Below are 21,187 nucleotides of genomic sequence, written 5' to 3'. Positions count from 1 at the left end.
TATGCAAACCAGTAAAGATAAAACCTTGAATTATTCAGCACATTTCTGGAATTAGTCATGTCATATACAATCTCTCAATTCAGCTACATCTCATTCCACCTTCATTAAGAATATGGCGTGTCATGCATTTTCAATGAAGAAAAGAGAACTTATGGTTCAAGCATTTCACGTAAACTGAGAACTTTGTCATGTTCTCTCTAAATAAAATCTTCAGCGATTCATACGACTAAATCATATTCCTATTTTTCAAAGGCTGTTTTTTGTTCAGTAATCCATACATATTTTGTTCATATTTTACTGTCTTCACAAACATCAATATTTGTTTCCAACTCTCACTAAATAGCAACTTTTCCAAGGGCAGTTGCTAAAGATAGACAAATGGATGATACTTGTCACATACTGATGAGGTACTTTAAACAACTAACTTAGAACTTAGCAGACCAACTTCCTTTGAAAGGCCAGTGAGTTGAAATATTAGCTTTGTTTCTCACTCCACGTAAAATGCTGAACCTGCTGAACTTTTTAACATTTTCTATTTTTATTTAATATCAGAGAGCTTCCTTTTGCACAAAGTAAGAATATTGTGTTGTTAAATATATACCCTCGCATTATCTGCTGCTGAGTCTTTGCTGATGGAATCTATTTGGTTTGGTAAATACAGCGTCATCAAATTCACTGAAGGAAAACAATTGGAAACTTTTTGACATGTTATTTTGAGGCTTCTTTATGTAGCACATTTTCCATACTCATAAACGCCAAGCTCATGCATATCTCAACCTAGTCATTTCATTCTGAACCTATTATGCTCAGGAAGAGCAGCGTACTCCTGGTCTAGAAAATCATTACAGGGCTCAGTACTTTCTGTTTGGTAAACAGAAGCCCAGGAGAATCAGTATCTATATTCAGATGTTAACTAACTTTGGCAGCTTGCCATCACAAAAGATAACCAAAATAATGTCTGAGAACAACTTCACTAGCTGCCTGGTTCAATATTTCTACAAATGGAATGATTTATGTGTTGTTTTTAGTCTTTTTAAAAAAAACTCAGTAAATAGTAGATGGTCGTAAGTTAGATAATGATGACGAGCAGAGCTGAAAATGTGCTGCTGGAAAAGCGCAGCAGGTCAGGCAGCATCCAAGGAGCAGGAGAGTCGACATTTTGGGCGTGAGCCCTTCTTCAGCCCTTCTCCAGCATCTGAAGTCCTCACTTTCTCCCAATGATGAAGGGCAGTCATTCAGCCCATTGGAATGCCCTTTGGGAAGATCCCACTGCTCCAACACTAATTAACTAATTTGTAAAGAACACCATTACATCACTGAGACCCTGTCCCATGTGCTCATCCGGTGCCTGACAAAAAAACACCCACTAACTGGTCAAAACTATTCATGTTGCACCTTACTGAGCACTCCGTGATGATCTTATCAATTTACCAACTGCTGGCCTTCCATCCTAACTTCCCGTTTGGAGCAGCCTTCCCGAATAGGATCCACCAGTAAACATCCTTTGGATCAAGGAATGGGAGAGATGAGTGAGTCACTGATAAGTTCCATGTGACAAACTCAATTAGTCGAGAGGCAGACCAGCTTTTTGTGAGCCATTAATTCCCTAGATCCCCTTGTACCTCAGAATTCGGCAGTTGTTCTGCATTTACGTAGTACTCTGCTTTTTTATCCTTTCTACCAAAGTGAACAACTTCTCAGTTTCTCACAACATCCTCCATCTGCCAGATTTTTGATCACTCACTTAACCCATCAATAATGGTCCATATCCTGTTATGTGGTCTTCGTAAATATACCTTCTGAGCTATCTTTGTGACATCTGCAAATTTGGCTACCATTTCTTCAGTCTCTTCGTGAAAATCATTGATATAAATTGGGGAAGGTTGTGGGCCCAGCACAAAACCCTGTGCAAGCTGACACAAAGCTGGTCCCTTTTTTCTAAAAGCTGTTCCTTTTTTCAAGGATACTGTGTCTTTTTTTTTCAGACGGGTCATAAAACCCTCCCAGCTCCGAGGTGACTAGTTTGGTAAAGAGATGAAAAAGGATGTTGAGAGGCCTTTTTGTTTATATGTAAACAATTGAGACTTCAGGCCATAGTGGTCATGTTTTAGAAGTGACCTGTATAACGAAAGGGGAGTGGTCAGCTCTCTAGCTGAGTAGTTCAGTCCAGAACTAGTTCAGAGTTCAACAGTGAGCTGTGTGGAAACAGGCTGCTAAACTCTCTCCCTCTCTCTCTCTCTCTTTCCCTCCTTCTGCCCTTCTAACTTCAACCTGTAAACATTTGCTCTATTTTTACTGTGTTTTAAGAGGGTTTACTTATTTGGACTGTTGTGTAGGTTCAGAACAGCATAATTAAGTTGAGTTTGGATAGACTGAGTTCTGTAGGGGTTCTTTATTCTATTCTTTGTGTATCACTCTGTAATTTTGTGAATAAAGTTTTGACTGTTTTAAAACCAGGTAGTCAATTTTGCTAACTTATTCTGGGTGTTTTTCACTGTACATCTGCCAAAACAAATTGCAAAGTTATGGTCTGGGTTGCCTGTTTTGAGTGGTCTGGCTCTTTGCCTGATTTTAATCAGCGAGTGGTTGGCGCTAGTGTCTTTATTTTGGGTGTTGGTTTGGTTCGGTAGACATAGCTTGGGATATTAATGGCTCTTTCAGTCGCCAGAAATTTTCTGGATGTGGATGCGGTGGCTTTGGAAGTTTTACAAAAGCTGAATAAGACCAAGCTGCGGGAATAGCAGAGAAGCTGGAATTGGACCTGCCTGCTTCTGTGAGGAAAGGAGAGATAATTACAGCAGTAGCTCAGCATTTGAACTTGTTGGATAAACCATCAGAATCTACAGAGATGGCAAGAATTCAATTGCAAACGAAGCAGTTTGAGTTAGAGGCAAGAGATGGGGAAAGGGCAACAGAAATGAAACAGTTTGTGTTACAATTAAAAGCAGAAGAGAGGAAAAGAGAGAACAACAGATGAGAAAGAAAAAGAGAGAGGTTTTGAACGTCAGTAAATGACACTTAATAAAGAAAGTCAGCATAAAAGGCTGGAGATAAAGGCTGAAGGTAACCTTTGGGGAGGTAGTGCGAACTCATGTGGCAGAATAGAGAGTTAGAACAGCAAGGTTAGCAGCTGAAGGGGCTGATGATAATGAGTTGGTCCATAAAACTTGGTTTATCGTCCAGAATCAATGAGAGATAAAAATTGGGTCAAAGAGCAATCCTCACATGGAAAGGGAAAGGTAGATCTCAGTGAAGATCATGAGGAGAACTTACCACTGGATATAAAAAGGAACCCTTGAGGGGGACAAAGAAGTTAAAAAGCTCTGGTGTTTTCATTGTAATAAAGCGGGCCACACAAAATCACAGTGTTGGTGGGCTAGGAGAAAGTCAGGTGTAGGAAAACCAGACAAGCCTGGGAGTTTTGTTTGACTAGTCACAAAAAGTGCAAAGGAAGTTAGACAACTGCCTCAGAGTGTACAAGATGATCAGAGATTGATTAAGGAGGAAGTGCCAGATCTGCTATAAAAATATACATGCAAGGGTAAAGTTTATTCACATAGGCCAGGAGTAATAGGTAAGCAGGTTACAATATTAAGGGACACAGGATCCTCTCAGTCTGTAATACTGAAGGATGAGGAGATATGTACTCCTGAGGGACTATTGCCAGAAAAGGTACTGGTAACAGGAATTCATGGTGAGACAAAAAGTGCTCAATTATGTAAAGTGAGGCAAGAGAGTCCATAGAAAAGTGAAGAATTTGTGATAGGAGTACTGGACAAACTCTCAGCTCCAGGAATACAGTTTGTCCTTGAAAGTGATATAGCTGATTCACCGGTAGGCGTGCTGCCTAGTCTAGTTGAAAAGCCAGTGGAGACGCAGGCAACCAAAGAAATGAAGGATGTTTATCCAGGAATTTTCCCAGATTGTGTGGGCACAATATCACAGAGGCACAGGTTGAAGGAGGAGAGATCAAAAGGCACAGATAAGAAAGCTGACATAGCTTTATCCAAGACTTTTTTTGATCAGATAAGTTGGACAGAGCAGGAACAAATAGGTAACATGCAAGTATCTTTAGCTCTGCTAAGCTGATTGAATTACAGCAGAAAGATGAGAAGTTAAAATAGTTGCAATAAAAGGCATTTACAGAGAAGGAGAGTGAATGCATCCCTGTGTGTTATTACTTAACAAATGATGCCTTAATAAGGAACTGGAGACCATCACATATTCAAGCAGATGAGAAATGGGCAGAGGTTCATCAATTTGTTTTGCAAGTAGGGTATAGATTACTTAGATTAGATTAGATTAAATTAGTTTAGACTACTTAGAGTGTGGAAACAGGCCCTTCGGCCCAACAAGTCCACACCAAACCTCCGAAGCGCAACCCACCCAGACCCATTCCCCTACAATTACCCCTTTACCGAACACTACAGACAATTTAGCATGGCCAATTCACCTAACCTGCATATTTTTGGACTGTGGGAGGAAACCTGAGCACCCGGAGGAAACCCACGCAGGCACGGGGAGAATGTGCAAACTCCACAAGGTCAGTCGCCTGAGGCAGGAATTGAACCCCGGTCTCTGGTGCTGTGAGGCAGCAGTGCTAACCACTGTACTGCCCACAAAAGGAGGTGTATAGAAAGGAGGTATTGTGAGTGGTGCATGACCTACCACTTGGGGGCCATTTAGGAGTGAGGCTAAAATGCAAAGACATTTTTACTGGCCTGGATGTAGTTGAATTTTGCCAGACATGTCATTACATGTCAGCTAATTGAAAAACCACAGGCAGTAATAAAACCAACACCTTTAATACCTATTCCAGCATTGAGGAAGCTTTCACAAGAGTCTTAACTGATTGCATAGGTCCCCTACCTCAAACAAAATGTGGGAATAAGTATTTATTAACAATAATGGATGTGTCAACTAGATTTCCAGAGGCAATCCCATTACGCAACAGCACAGCTAAAAGGGTTGTAGAAGAATTACTTAGATTTTTTACTAGATACGGACTACCAATAGAGATCCAGTCAGATCAAGGATCAAATTTCACATTCAAACTATTCAAGGAGGTTCTGGTTAACTTGGGAATAAAGCAATTCTGATATACTGTGTATCATCCAGAATCACAGGGAGCGCTAGAGAGATGGCATCAAACACTCGAGACCAAGTTGAGGGCTCCTGGTCCGGCTTATTCAGATGATTGGGATAAGGGAGTTCCGTTTGTACTTTTTGCGATCAGAGATGTTCCAAATAAATCGATCAAATTCAGTCCATTTGAATTAATTTTTAGGCATGAAGTAAGAGAGCTGTTAAAATTCATTAAGGAGAAATTAATAAGTCAGAATTCAGAGAACACCCACTTGGACTATGTGTCACATTTTAGAGAAGGATTCAATAGAGCTGGAGAATTGGCTAGACAGCATTTAGAAGTATCACAACATATAATGAAACAGGAAGTGGATTTTAAAAAATCACAAATTCGCAATTTTGCAACTGGGGATGAGGTCTTGGTGTTACCTCCAGTAACAGGTGAGCCTTTAAAAGCAAGGTTTAATGGACCTTATCAAATTGGGAGGAAATTGAGTGAGGTGAACTACTTGATAAGGACTCCAGACAGAAAGAAATCTCACAGAGTGTGCCATGTGAATATGCTCAAAAGGTATTTTGATTGGGAAGGAAAGCAAGAGAGAAGGTGTTAATGATTACAGCACAGAAGGAAGAACCAAATTCAGAGGATTCTGAATTGGACATTCCTCAAATCAAATTGGACAATAGGAAGTTGTCAAAAATTGGGATAAATTATTGAGTTACCTTCAAGAAAATCGAAATAACTTGAAAGAGTTATTACTATCACATGGGAGAGATGTGGAAATAAACTGGGAATTAAACTAATTGTGCATGATGTAGAGGTAAGAGATGCTGTTCCAGTTAAATGACATCCTTATAGGCATAACCCTCTAAAGTTGGCACAGATTCAGAAGGAGATAGAGTGCGTGCTCCACAATGGCATAATCAAAGTGAGTTTCAGTGACTGGAGCTCGCCCCTAGTCATGGTGCCAAAGTCAGATGGTACCTAATGGTTATGTGTGGACTATTGCAAAGTCAACGCCGTTACAAAGGCTGATGCATATTCAATTCGACGGTTAGAGGACTGTGTCCAAAAAGGGGGATAAGCAAGTTACATTTCTAAGTTGGACTTGCTCAGAGGCTACTGGCAAGTACCCCTGTCAGAGAGAGCAAAGGCGATTTCAGCTTTCGTAACGCCAAATGGACTATATCAGTTCAAAGTCATACCATTTGGTATGAAAAACACACCAGCCACGTTTCAGAGTTCGACTAAGAAGGTCATTGCTGGGTTACCCAATTGTGTTGTTTACATTGATGACCTGGTGGTTTTTAGTCACTCATGGAAGGAACATTTATAGTATTTATCGGACTTGTTCGATTGACTTTGGAAAGCAGGCTTGGTGGTAAACCTGGCTAAAGGTGAATTTGCCAAAGCCCAAGTCACCTTCCTGGGCCATGTTATTGGACATTGACAAATGGCCCCATGTGATGTAAAAACAAATGTAATTGAGGAATTTTCCACACCGGCAATGAAAAAAGCAGTGCTATGGTTCCTGGAATTGAGTGGATTTTACCAAATGTTTGTGCCAAACTTTAGCAGTGTGACTGCTCCAATCACCGAATTGTTAAAAATGGGCAAGAAATTACAGCGGACAGAAGACTATCAATAGCCATCTGACAGCCTAAAAGCTGTGTTAACCACTGCCCCAGTATTAGCCACATCAGATTACACAAAGCCTTTCAAGGTGGCCATCAATGCCAGTGATGTGCGTGTCGGTACAGTGCTCCTGCAGGAGGATGATGAGGGACTAGAAAGACCCATTGGGTATTTTTCCAGGAAGTTGAAAGTTCATCAACAGAAATAATCAGCGGTGGAGAAATAAATATTAAGCGTGATGTTGGCATTACAACATTTCAGCATTTATATTACCAACAATGCATCTGAGACAATCATTTCCACTGACCATAACCCATTGAGATTCGTGGAAAAAAGTTTAAGGACAAAAATGCCAGACTGCGTAGATGGAGCTTGCTGTTGCAGCCATTCAATTTGACAATTGTACATGTGGCAGGTCGCGAAAACGTGATAGCCGATGCGTTATTGAGGCTCAAGTGATATACAGAGGCCTTCAGTGGTAGGTGTGCCATGGCCTGAATTCGCATGTGATTGCACACGTTTGCATGTGTGTAGTTAGTATCGTGTATATGTGTGTTTTTGATTACTAACCATTTTTTTTTAAGTGTTTCAAAAATGAAACCATCTTTTGGTATTGATGGTTCATTTTTTTAAGAGGGGAGATGTCACAAAGCTGGTCCCTTTTTTCTAAAAGCTGCTTCTTTTCTCCAGGATACTGTGTCCTTGGTTTTTTTCTGATGGGTCATAACACCCTCCTGGCTCTGAGGTGACTAATTTAGTACAGAGATGAAAAAGGATGTTGAGAGGCCTTTTTATTTATCTGTAAACAGATGAGACTTCATGCCAAAGTGGTCATGTTTTAGAAGTGACCTGTATAATGAAAGGGGAGTGGTCAGCTCTCTAGCTGAGCTGTTCAGTCTAGAACTAATTAAGAGGTTCAACAGTGAGCTGTGTGGAAACAGGCTGCTAAACTTTCTCTCTCCTTCTGCCCTTCTAACTTCAACCTGTAAGCATTTGCTCCATTTTTACTGTGGTTTAAGAGGGTTTACTTATTGGGACTGTTGTGTAGATTCGGAATAACATAATTGAGTTGAGTTTGGATAGATTGAGTTCTGTCGGGGTTCTTTATTCTGTTCTTTGTGTTTCATTGTGTAATTTTGTGAATAAATTTTTGTCTGTTTTAAAACTTAGTAGTCAACCTCGCTGGGTAATTACTCTGGGTAATTTCCACTGTACACTACTGAAACAAATTGGAAAGCTATGGTCTGGGTTGCTTGTTTAAGAATGTTTTGAGTGGTCTGGCCTAGTCCATAACAAACCCTACCTCTCACATGCTGCCAATCTGTAATATTTACACATACTCTGTGTTTTCCGATAGCCAGCCAGTCTTCTATGCATTCTTAATATTTTATCTATTAATACCATGTGTTATGCAGAAAGGTTTTAGGTGGAACCTTGTCAAATGCCTTTTGCAAATTCAGATACAGTACATCAGCAGACTCCCCTTTATCCGCAAGGCATATTATTCCTTCAAAGACTGTCTGTATGGAGTTTGCATGTTCTCCTTATGTCTGTGCAGGTTGCCTCTGGGTGCTCCAGTTTCCTCCCACAATCCAAAGATGTGCAGGTTCGGTGGATTGGACAGCCTAAATTGCCCATGGTGCCCAGTCAAGCACAGGCCAGGTGGATTAGCCATGGGAAATGCAGGGTTACAGGGATGGCTGGGGCGTGGGTCTGGGTGAGATACTCATTGGAAGGTCAGTGTGGATTCGAGGGGCTAAATGGCCTGCTTACACAATGTAGGGATTATGTGATGATTAAAATCTAGGATGCAGTCAATATGGTGATAACTGCCTGGTTAAATGTTCCAGTTTTGCTGATGGGAATCACATGAGCTATGACCTCACCAATCAATAGAAAGGATGTTTAGTGTGTTGGTGTTTTGGTTTGTGTAGAAGTATTGTTTAGGAAGAGTTTAGAGGGATATGGGTCAAATGCTGACAAATGGGATTAGAGTAATTTAGGATGCTTGGTTGGACTGAAGAGACTGTTTCTGTGCTGTACATCCCCATGGCTCTCTGACTAAGTATCTGTCTGTTATTTTGCTATTAACTTATGTTGTTCACTCCTGCTTGTTATGTTGTGCCAATTTCAATATTGCAGTGTCTTAGAAATGAATGCTTTACTTGTGTGTTGTGGCTTTCATGGACATTCATAACTGAAGATGTTGGTGCATTTTTCTAACTCTGCTTCTATGTGAATACATTCCCAATATGTCAACTCAAGTGCAGAGGGTAATGTTGTCATGTGACTGTCTCACCTAGTAAATGAGATTACATGAGTGAAAAAGGAGCTCCTGAAATCCACAACATTGATTGTGAAAAATGTATTTTGACATAAGGCAATGTTCAAAGCAACAGGGCTGGGTGCCTCGGATTGAGCAAGTTCGATGCAGTTATCTGACAAAGCTGTGGTTGTGCAGTGTGTCATACTGAAACCTCAATTTCAATTGGCTTTATAAATAGTGGTGTAGAGTATAAACACAATAACTTTTACTGAACGTATATAGAACATTTCAACCTTACTGTGACTATAGTTTCGATTCTTGATGTCAGACGATGTGAAGGCTTTATAGAGAATTCAGGGGAGTTTAACAAGAACGACTTCAGTGATGACAGAGAAGCCGGGATTGTATTCCTTAGAGGCAAGCGGGCTGAGCGCATTTGATGGAGGTGTATAAAATTATGAAGCATTTGGATGGAATAATTAGAATCAGTTTACAGTGGTTGAAGGATCAGTAATTGGATGACCTAGATTTAAAGAATGTGATTCAACCCAAGGAAAGACTGTGACACACAGTGAATAGGATTTGGAATGTAGCCCATCCCTGCTCTTGAGGTGAATATTTTCAAATGAGTGCTCAAAAGGAGATTGGATTAGTAGTTGAAGAGAGAAAAGACAAGAATGATGGTAGAACTGACTGGAATGCTCTTCAATAAAAGAACAGGATGGGCCTATTGACCTCTTTCAGTGCTACATTATTCGATTGGACTAAAAACAATCACAAAGATACTTGACTGAAGCTGTCCAAGGCTACAGTGGTGGGGCAATGTCATTGTACATAAAGAGCCCAGAAATGGGTGTCACAAAGCTAATCCCTTTTTCCTAAAAGCTATTCCTCTTCTCAAGGATATTGTGTCATTGGTGTTTTTTCAGAGGGTTCCAATTAGGCTGGTCTTGTACAGAGATTGAGGGGTATTGAGAGGCCTTTTTGTTTATATGTAAACAGATGAGACTTCATACCAAAGGGGTCATGTTTTAGAAGTGACCTGTATAATGAAAGGGGAGCGGTCAGCTCTCTAGCTGTTCAGTCCAGAACTAGTTAGGAGTTCATCAGTGAGCTGTGTGGAAACAGTTTGCTAAACGCTGCCTTTCTGCCCTTCTAACTTCAACCTGTAAGCATCTGTTCCATGTTTTTTACTGTGGTTTAGGGGGGTTTGCTGATTGGGAGTGTTGTGTAGATTCCAAACAGCATAATTATGTCTAGTTTGGATAGATTGAGTTCAAAGTTTGTGAGAAGATTTGTAGCTTGGGTGCTCGTTGTTGTGGTTCTGTTCACCAAGCTGGGTATTTGTGTTGCAGACGTTTCATCCCCCGTCTAGGTGACATCCTCAGTGCTTGGGAGCCTCCTGTGAAGTGCTTCTGTGATGTTTTCTCCAGCATTTATAGTGGTTTGTCTCTGCCGCTTCCGGTTGGCAGTTCCAACTGTCCGCTGCAGTGGCCGGTATATTGGGTCCAGGTCGATGTGTTTGTTGATAGAATCTGTGGATGAGTGCCATGCCTCTAGGAATTCCCTGGCTGTTCTCTGTTTGGCTCATGTTGCCTATCATCTGCGTGTGTGGCTACTAAGGATAGCTGGTCATGTCGTTTCGTGGCTAGTTGGTGTTCATGGATACCGATCGTGAGCTGTCTTCCTGTTTGTCCTATGTAGTGTTTTGTGCAGTCCTTGCAAGGGAATTTGTATACTACGTTGGTTTTGCTCATGCTGGGTATCAGGTCCTTTGTCCTGGTGAGTTGTTGTCTGAGAGTGGCAGTTGGTTTATGTGCTGTTATGAGTCCTAGTGGTCATAGTAGTCTGACTGTCAGTTCAGAAATGTTCTTGATGTATGGTAACGTGGCTAGTCCTTTGGGTTGTGGCATGTTCTCGTTCCATAAAACCAACGTAGTGTACAAAATCCCATGCAAGGACCGCACAAAACACTACATAGGACAAACAGGAAGACCGCTAACGATTCGTATCCATGAACACCAACTAACCACAAAACGACATGACCAGCTATCCTTAGTAGCCACACACGCAGATGACAAGCAACATGAGTTCGACTGGGACAACACTACTATTATAGGACAAGCCAAACAGAGAACAACCAGGGAATTCCTAGAGGCATGGCACTCATCCACAGATTCTATCAACAAACACATCGACCTGGACCCAATATACTGGCCACTGCAGTAGACAGCTGGTACTGACAACCGGAAGCGGCAGGTACAAATCACTATAAATGCCAGAGGAAACAACAGAGAAGCGCTTCACAGGAGGCTTCCAAGCACTGAGGATGTCACTTAGACAGGGACGAAATGTCTGCAACACAAATTCTCAGCTTGGTGAACAGACCACAACAATAGTCTGAGTTCTGTAGGGGTTCTTTATTCTGTTCTTTGTGTTTCATTTTGTGAATAAATTTTTGTTTGTTTTAAAACCTGGTGGTCAACCTAGCTAACTTATTCCGGGTAACTTACACTGTACACTTACTGAAACAAAATGCAAAGTTATGGTAAGGATTGCCTGTTCAAAAACTTTTTGAGTGGTCTGAGCCTAATCTGTAACACAGGGTCCACAAGTTCTCTCCCTGAGTTGAAGACACCAGCGCTATTTGCACCTTTTAGATGGAGGGCTCTTGTGCTTGCAGTTATATATCCAGACAATCTTTCAGGATGTGACAGTGTCTGTCACCTCACTGAGACCAGGCAGTGACAGCACAACTTGCATTTTATGCTTTTCTCTTGATATGTACTTGATCATGGTCATCTCGCCTTTAAAGATTCTGTCTGAATCACCCAGTCTCAAGGATTTTCCTTTGAAACCCTGACATTATAGTTCTCCTGTGTTGTAGACCTCCTTTGACTTGATGGTACTGAAGCTGTCCATGGCAATACCACTTAAAAACTAAGTCTGTGAGGTGATCTGGTCATCTGTGAACTGTCTTTATCTCAGAGTATTTACAGAACTGGAGAAATAATCCCAGACATTGCAAATATATTGCACTAATTTATGAAGAATATTACTTTAGAAGTACCAGTATAAGAGATAGAAAATGAGCTAGATTTATACAGTGTGTTAAATGTAGGGATGACTTGATAAATAAAGCCTTTTTATAGCAGTAGAGTATTTGTGCTCCCCCATTATGTATTCCTGATTCCCATTACTCAAACATTGATAGCTGTGCTTTCAACTCTAAGCCCTGAGCTCTGGATTGTTCTCTATAAATACCTCCACCTTTCTGACTTCATAACCAAAAAGATTCTAGACTCAATCTTATTTTTTGGGCTAAGTACAAGTTGTTTTGAGCTTTTTGAGAGGTTTTCCACCGTGAAGCCTATCAGCTTTTCTTGCTGAATCTTATCAAATTCTTGTCATTACCTACCTACAGCGTCCTCAGGTTCAGTTCCAGCCCTGCCTTACCACACACACACCATTTCCAGAACAACTCACCACTTGTTGGATGTCAATTGAAAAGACTAGGATCCCTAGCACTGGTGCCATCCACAATGCACCCAGATGAGCACTGGCATTCAGATGTTTATTGCCATCAGAATCTGAATACATTGGAGAAGGGGAAGATGGCACAGCGATTCTCCAGCACACGATGCCCCATAGATCAATGTATGTGCTGAGAGCCTGATGCAGCATCTGAAAGCAAGCATACAAGGTGTAGATAGATCTCGAGGTGCTGCTAACTCCTTTTCATCCTCCTCCAACAATATCCTATTCTTTCCCAGCCAAGAATGTTGTGCATACTGTGCATTGGTCAGTGATGTGTGGGTCAGGCAAACATGGATGCAATACATTTGGATGGCCACGGCAGCAACCCCCCTTAGGTTCTCTGGACAGATTGTGGCCCCTCACCCAATTGAGCATGTCACCAGACGGGCTCAGCCCCGACTCGTGGCTGTAGTTTACCATGATCATGTAAGCCCTACCCTCCACCCCCTGAAGTGGCTGTTTATGGAGCTGCTGGGGACTAACCAGGGATACACTTCACCAACCCTCTCATTCAGATCCCTCTGACTGGACACCTGACTGCGGCCGATTCCCTGGATGAGGTATTGGAGGCTGTTCCCTAGACTGAGCCAGGACCCCCTGACGGACTGATACCCCCGAGGACTTGGCTGACGGTTAGTGATTGAAGGCGTTGAGCCATGGCTCCCTGCTTGCTGCACGTGCAGTGGGTTTACTCTGATATGTGCTGTAGGTATCACATTGACGGGAGACACTGCTGCACAGCAAGATGTCCTCTTCCTCCTGGACTGAGCTGAGCCACACAGCTGCTTGGTTATGTGACTGCACAAGCCTTCAGCTAGGAGCTCAGTGAGCAAACGCTAAGATGAGGAACCCATGACATCTAATTGATGAGCTGAGTGCCTAACCCTGTGTGTGCAGTGTCCCTGCTGTAGCCTTTCAGTGCTCACTACTGGGGCACCCTGCAGTGCAAGTCTATGCTTCCAGAGACACATGTCATGATGCCACTGAGAGGTGGGTAACTACCAGATGCCAATGTCCATGGTCAAGGATATCCTGCAATACAGTTGATTGTACACCATATGGAAATTGGGAATAAGCAGTGAACTGAATTCGCCAAGTACTTGCTCTGCTTTCAATGTAGAATTTTCTCAAAGTCTAGCTTGATTGGCACATTGGTACGGTAAAAAGCTAAATATTAATGAGGTAAATTGGGCCGTGATGAAGGCACTTAACAATTAATATACAAGTTGCCATTGCCTATCGAGAATGTTGTCTCACCATTTAAAAGCATAAAAGATGGAGCATGATTGGCCTGATGCCAAGATCAGCCTTGCAACCTTCTCATCTACTTCTGCCTCGATTCTCCCCATAGCCCACATTGCTCAGACCCTAATAACATTCTGCCGTACATTTCTAACATGCTTCATTGGATGTGGTAGTGATTGGGTTTGTACCGAGGTTGTGAAAGATATTACATCAACTCAATTCTTTGTTTTTTTTCTTCTTTTAACCTGTGCTCATTTGAGATATTCCTCAAACCATATCTTTGACTCCACATCTATTCAATTGTCTGAATTCCCCCTCGTGTGGCTGCATCTCAGTTCTGTGTCGATAATGCTCCTGTGACTTGCTTTGGGGTATGATGCAATGTTGAAGGTGCTCCAATTATGTGAGTTGCTACCTCCATTTTCTCACGTGTCTTAATCCCTTGGTTCTTGCTGAGGTAATAATCCACCCACGTTCCAGGTGGATCTTTTGTCGTGATCAATCAGCAATGTTGGAGCTGGCTCTGAGTGTGCCTGCGGTTGGCTTTTGCACATTGAACCTTTCCACCCGAAACATCGGAGAGCTACTGCAGCAGCAAATCTTGAACTCTCCTAAGGCCGGGGCACTGAGCCCAATCCTGGTGCATTCTGTGCAACAGGGGGGCGCGGGGAGAGGGGAGTGTTTGGTTGTTTGTTTAATACCTCTACCCAAATCCAAATCATGTACTACATTCTTTCAGACACCATTGACAAATAAAACCATATTCACTTCTGTGTCACTACTCAGATGAAGAAAGCAATGTTCATTTGTTCATTTGTACAGGCAGTGACTTGTGCAATAATAATCAGTATCCTGAGGACTTGGCATTTGTCAAACATTCATTTTATGGTCATTGTATTGAATGTACAATTTATGTGGCCAATCTTGCTCAATTCATTGATTTATTAACCCTCCTTTATAATCTATATCAAATATTCTGTATCGTTACAGGGTTACATTTCTCTTTCTGTAGATATAAGGAAGAATGATTGCTGTGGGTCTAAGAAAGTGTCGTCTCCATTCTGAATAGATAATAATAGTTTTGTAGAAGCTTTTGAAATTGTTTACTGGTGCTGCAGTTTTATTCATAAGCAACATATTGGGTATTTTGCACAGTATCTTTTATATTTTAAATTAATACAAATGCCAAGCTAATTTCATTTAAATGACCAGGGAATACAGGAATGAATGCATTCTTTACTGCCTATGAATCCCATTTGCCCATCCCACTGTTGAGTACTTGCACAGCTTCCAGCATGCATCTGATTCACAAAGAATTTCCTTTCAATTGCAATTTAATATTTAGTCCATTAGAGTCAGAGAGATGTATAGCACGGAAACTGACCCTTCAGTATAACTCGTCCATGCCGACCAGATATCCTAACTTAATCTCATCCCATTTGCCGGCACTGGGCCCATATCCCTCCAAACCCTTCCTCTTCATATACCCACCCAGATGCCTTTTAAATGTTGCAATTGTACCAGCCTCCACCACATCCTCTGGCAGCTCATTCCATACACGTACCACCCTCTGGGTGAAAAAGTTGCCCCTTAGGTCTTTTTTATATCTTTCCCCTCTCACCCTAAACCTATGCCCTCTAGTTCTGGACTCCCTGACCCCAGGGAAAATACCTTGTCTATTTCTCCTATCCATGCCCCTCATGGGCATCTTTTTTTCTATAGAAAATTATGTTTAGTAGATAGAGAAGCATCTCAGCACTATTTGACATAATTATAGCGCACAATGGCAATAACTATTGCTAAAGGTTTTTCTGTCTTTATTGACAGCAATACTTTATCCTCCTGATCATAACGGACGGTGTTATCAGTGACATGGACGAGACCAGACACGCCATTGTGCAGGCAGCCAAGCTGCCGATGTCCATCATCATTGTAGGAGTTGGCAATGCGGACTTCACTGCCATGGAGTTCCTGGATGGAGACAGTCGAGTTCTGCGGTCATACACTGGGGAAGAAGCCACGCGGGACATTGTGCAATTTGTGCCATTCCGGGAGTTCCGAAACGTAAGTCTATCTGACTAGTCTGTCTGAGAGAAACCATATCATGTAGTTGCTGGGGAAAAGGGAAAAGTGTCATTGTGAGGTTGTACGTCTCTGATCCAATCGAGCTGTGCCTTAGGGAGGTTCCAAGCAGAAAGCAGGCACCTCCTCAAGGAGGGAAACTAAATGAGGTGGGAATTCTCCCTTGACTACTCAACAACAGTGACTTTTGAGTTGGTTTATTATTGTCACACATTCCTAGGTACAGTGAAAAGTTGTGTTTCGCATGCAGTACAAATGTATCAGGGCAATAGAACAGAGTGAGGAATACAATGGTACAGCTGCAGAGAAGGTACACAAAGAACAAGGTCAACATTAAACATAAAATTTGAGAGGTCCATTCAGAAGTCTGATTACAACGGGGAAGAAGCTGTTCTTGAATCTGTTCGTATGTATGTGTTTCAGCTACAAAACCAGATACCTACTGCCCTTCCCATGCCCTGGAGGGTCCTGTGAACTGAGAAAACTGTTGCTAGGTGAGGGTATGTAAGATGGTGTACAAAATTCTAGGAAAGAATATACCCATTAAAAATAAAGAAACCCAAGTATGTTTACGTGTTGCTTAACAGTGGACCCTGTGCTTAGAATAACTATACAATAGTTCTGGGCTTGTTCCCCCGCCCCCAGTCTCAAATGTTTCACTCACCCAGCAACTACCTTTTAAGGGTTTTTTTTTCAGATTTCCACCAACATGATCCCATGATCTCACAGATGAGAGTTCTAGTTTTAGAAGAAAATACCAAAGCAAAGAGGAGAAGGTTTGAATAGTTGTCAAGCATTCAAAAGCCAGTGCATTGCATCATCTTTTACCTGACTCATACAATTCACACACTGAGCTCCAGTTGAAGTGGACTGCACTGGGGCCATGCACCAGTTGGGAGCAATGTCCTTCAACAGGAAGAGGATGCAATAACTGATGAGTTGCTCACTTACAGGAGGCCTTATCCAAAGTGGTATTGGCACATGTCCTTTAGGTCTCCCTGTACCCCACACAAATCCAAAGGTGAAAGGCAGTTCTAAGTTTGCCTCTTACAGGGAATGACTGGTGTGTTGTACAGTTACATACGGATGAAGGGCTAATCCTACTCTTTGAATTACCCTCCTGTGTAAAACTGCTCTGGGTACCACTCCCTGTTATAGCCTATAAATGGGTCAATGGTTAGGTCACAACTCACCCAAGAACAGAAGCTCTACTAAAAGTTCATTAATATTAGGCAACATATACTATATTTAACATGTGTCTGCATGAGTAGATGGGGAGCAGAGGGATACAGGTGCTTAGGAATTGACCAACAGGTTTAAACAGTACATTTGGATTGGATCAGGCTTGGAGGGCCAAAGGGCCTGTTCCTGGGCTGTAAAGTTTCTTTGTTCTTTGTTCTTTGTTCATGATAGAGGAACATTGGAATAGGACTAAATCCCCTGAACTTGATCTCTGATTCAGTGCGATCATAGCTGTTCTGCAATCTAACTGCAATATTGTTAACCCTGGACTAATAAAAATATATCAGTCTAAGTTTTAAATTAAACAATTAATATGGCATCAATAGCACTTTGGTTATAAACTTACACAGTCATCTGTATGTTGAAGTATTTTCTAATTTCACTCCTGTAAGGTCCAGCTCTAATTTTAGACAATGCCTCCTCGTCCAGTACTTCTCAACCAGCTGAAATAGTATCTACCTACCCCAAATCCCCTGAATAATGCATAACCTTCAATCAGATCACTGCTAAAGCTGATAAATTCCAAAAAATTTACCGTCATTTGTGTTATCTCGCCTTGTGTTATCCTTTGGTGTCGAGGTACCATTCTAGTTAATCCACACTCCAGTCATACCCAGGGCCTGGAATGTGTAACTAAGATGTTACACACAGTGTTACCCACAGTGCTCCAGGTGAGGTCTAGGTAGTGCTTTGTATAACTCAAGCTTGACTTCTACCCCTTAATGTTCTCATCCTCTCGATAGAAAGACCAGGATTCCTGTACCTGCTGTGACATATTAATGATCTAACTGCTGGCGTCCTCTGTCTCGTTTTGACTTCCTATTTCTGACTTCCCACCATTTAGAAGACTCCATGCTTTGTCCTTTCTTTGTCCAATGTAGATGACCTCACATTTACTCTCACCAAGATCCATTTGCCACAGTTTTGTCCATTCGCTTCACCTCTTTGTAATGTTACACTTACTGCACAACTTTGTGTCATCAGCAAATTTAGATACATGGCTTTTATCCCATCACCTAAGCTGATAATATATATGCTGATTTGGTGCCCAAGTTATTTTCTTACATGCCAATTGGCGTATTTGCCTATTCTACTCCCACCAACTCTCTGTCCCTGGCATGCAGCCAATTTCCTCACCAGATTAATAGTTTACCTTTCAATTTCAACTCTTTATCAACTCTATACCACTCCTTTATCAACTAATTAAGATACTTAGACATTGTCACATCCACCACTTTGGTCACCTCTTGTGAAGAATCAATCCGCATTTTCAGGCGTGTATTCTCTTCAGGATGGCCGGCACGCTGACTTCATCCTCTATTCTGAACATGAACACAAAGTAAGCAATCTGCATGCTGATCCTTTTCTCATTTTCAGTTACAACATTACCATTACCAATGTCCAAGTTGTCCACAGTGCTCTGTCCTGTTCCTGAAGTAATTGTGGAATTAGTTTGTGTGGAATTTGACATTCCTTGCGAATTTCTTTTCATCCTCCCACTTTGTATTGTCACCTTTTGGAGCTTCTTCTCTCTCTCCCTCTTCTCATTTGCCAGGATCTGTGCTTTGTCTGCATTTTGTACACCAATTTTTTTAGATCTATATTCTTGCTCATCACTTTAATTGTTCACAGATAGCTTTCTTCATTGAGTGGAGGCCTTGTCCCTCAGGTTATAAACTGTTTCTGTATCACTTTAAATTCCTTTGTGAACTCCTCTCGCAGATTATTAACAGATTTAATCAGATTACTGTTAACTGTCTCTCGTCCTTCTGAGGTCAACATCAGCTTCATCCCGAACCTTCAGAGCTGTTCCACATTTGTCACTTTTGAGCATCCCTGTCTCTCAATAGAACTTGAAAATTCTAAAGTACAAAATAAGGCCCATTTATTATTGCAATTACTTCTCTAATCTCTCAACTTTCTCAATCTTGCCTCTTGCCTCTCGTTTGACGGACATGGTAACCAAATAGGCAGTTGGTACCTCCGACAAATATTCTGTTGGTCAAAGCAAAATACTGCGGATGCAGGAAATTTGAAACAAGCACAGAGATTGCTGAAGAGACTCAGCAGATCTGGCAGCATTGGTGGAAAGAGAAAAAGAGTTAATGTCTCAAGTCCAGTGAGACACTTCTTCAGAAATAGTTATGTTAGTAGTGCTTTCGAATGACTAAGCTGAAGAGGTTGCAGAATGTGTGCATGCATGTCAGATTTTACATTTAAAATCATCAGAAGTGCACCACTGCTTAGATTGGGCTGCACACACCTATGGGCAAAACTGCACCAAAGCATAGGTCATCCAGCTCACTAATGCATGTAACTAAAGCAACAGAGTAAATGGGGTGCCTCTCATCATTTGCAGCTTGCCTCTCATCTCAAACCTGTTGCCAAAAAATGTAGCATTACCCAAAGAACAGTGAACGTAAAGATTTTACAAATTGCATGATAGAGTGAATGTATATTAAATCAAAGCCGAAAACCTGCATTATTACTTTAATGTTGCCTGCCAGATTCATTTGTGACAAACATAATAATAAGCGGTAATTTCCTGTAATCTCTGACAGTGTGTTGCCCAAGTCCCTATTCTCGCCATTGTAAATGTCAATTTAATTGTTGAATGTCTGTTAGGCACCAACCAGTATAAATGATGGGACTTTGAGCTATTGGCATGATCCCAACTGTCCCATTGTTGTAAATATCAAACAACATTTCTGGAAATAAATTATTTGTAAAACAGCAAGTTATATACATTAATTACCCTCAGACTACAGGTTATTTGCATGCTGCTGGCTCTGATTGCATTATTTCTCTCTCAAATAGTCGAGTGCTTGCTGAAACCTTCAAATTTTAATACAGAAGCTTAAATGTCCATGTTCTAGTGCATGAATCACAAAAGACTACTGTGCAGGTACATCATGCAAGCAGGTAAACTAAACCATGTTATTATTTATTGCAAGGAAAATTGAGTATAAAATATGTGGGTTATGCCAGTTGTATAGAATACTGGTGAGATCACATCTGGGGCACTGTGTACAGTAATGGTGATCTTATTTAAGGAATAATTAAAATAGTTGTAAGACTTACCGAACTAATACCTGGAATGGGAAGTTTGTTTTATGAGGAACGGTTGGACTAGGTAGGCTTGTATTCTAAGTGCTATTTTCTCCCCACCCCTACCCTCCTCTAGCTTATCTCTCCACGCTTCAGGCTCACTGCCTTTATTCCTGATGAAGGGCTTTTGCCCGAAATGTCGATTTTACTGTTCCTCGGATGCTGCCTGAACTGCTGTGCTCTTCCAGCACCACTAATCCAAACTTGTATTCTAGTTGGATACGACTTATATCAAAGCTGGAGTTCAGAAAAGTAAGAGGCAGCTTGATTTTAATGTGTAAGATTCTGAGCAGTTTCAATATGGGAAGTAGAGGGAGGATGTTTCCTCTTCCAGAAGAATCTACACCTAGGGATCACGATCTGAAAAGCTGGGCTTACCCATTTAAAACCAAGTTGAGGTGAAATATTTTCTTTTAGAGGGTGTTGAGTCTTTGGAACTCTGACCCTGAAAAGGTGATGGAAGCAGGGTTTTTGAAGATGTTTAAGACCGAAGTTGAGTAGATTCTTGGTAAGCAGGGATGTGAAGGGTTGACAGAGTAGGTGGCAATGTGGATTTAAGGGTACAATTAGATCTGTCATGGTCATATTAAATAGTAAAGCAGGTTTGAGGGGCCAAATGGCCTACTTCTACTCCTTAGGTTTCATGATTTGGAGATGTCGGTGTTGGACTGGGGTGTACACAGTTAAAAATCACACAACGCCAGGTTATAGTCCAACAGGTTTATTTGGAAGCACACTAGCTTTCGGAGCAATGCTCCTTTATCAGGTGGTTCAGTCAAGCTAGTGTGCTTCCAATGAAACATGTTGGACTATAACCTGGTGTTGTGTGATTTTTATCCTTAGGTTTCATTTGATATATGTTACAAAGCACTTACACTACAGCTTACACTTCTGACAGATACGCACCATTAAACAAACTATCCCAAAATGCTGATATATAAAGAATACTCTCTTGGATGAATCCAAAATGTTTTGGCTGCATTGAT

General features: G+C 41.4%; 1 protein-coding gene across 1 annotated transcript in view; it reads left to right on the top strand.

Annotated features, from left to right (window-relative positions):
• cpne2 (copine II) overlaps positions 1 to 21,187 on the top strand; it is a 261,372-nt gene that overhangs the window by 225,480 nt on the left and 14,705 nt on the right. Inside the window, exon 15 of the mRNA XM_060837772.1 lies at positions 15,597 to 15,833. Coding sequence (XP_060693755.1) covers positions 15,597 to 15,833 — 237 coding nt within the window. The remainder of the gene's footprint in view (positions 1 to 15,596; positions 15,834 to 21,187) is intronic.

Source organism: Hemiscyllium ocellatum, chromosome 17 (assembly GCF_020745735.1).
Source record: "Hemiscyllium ocellatum isolate sHemOce1 chromosome 17, sHemOce1.pat.X.cur, whole genome shotgun sequence".
Taxonomy (NCBI): Eukaryota; Metazoa; Chordata; class Chondrichthyes; order Orectolobiformes; family Hemiscylliidae; genus Hemiscyllium; species Hemiscyllium ocellatum.
This window is presented reverse-complemented; position numbering and strand designations above follow the sequence as displayed.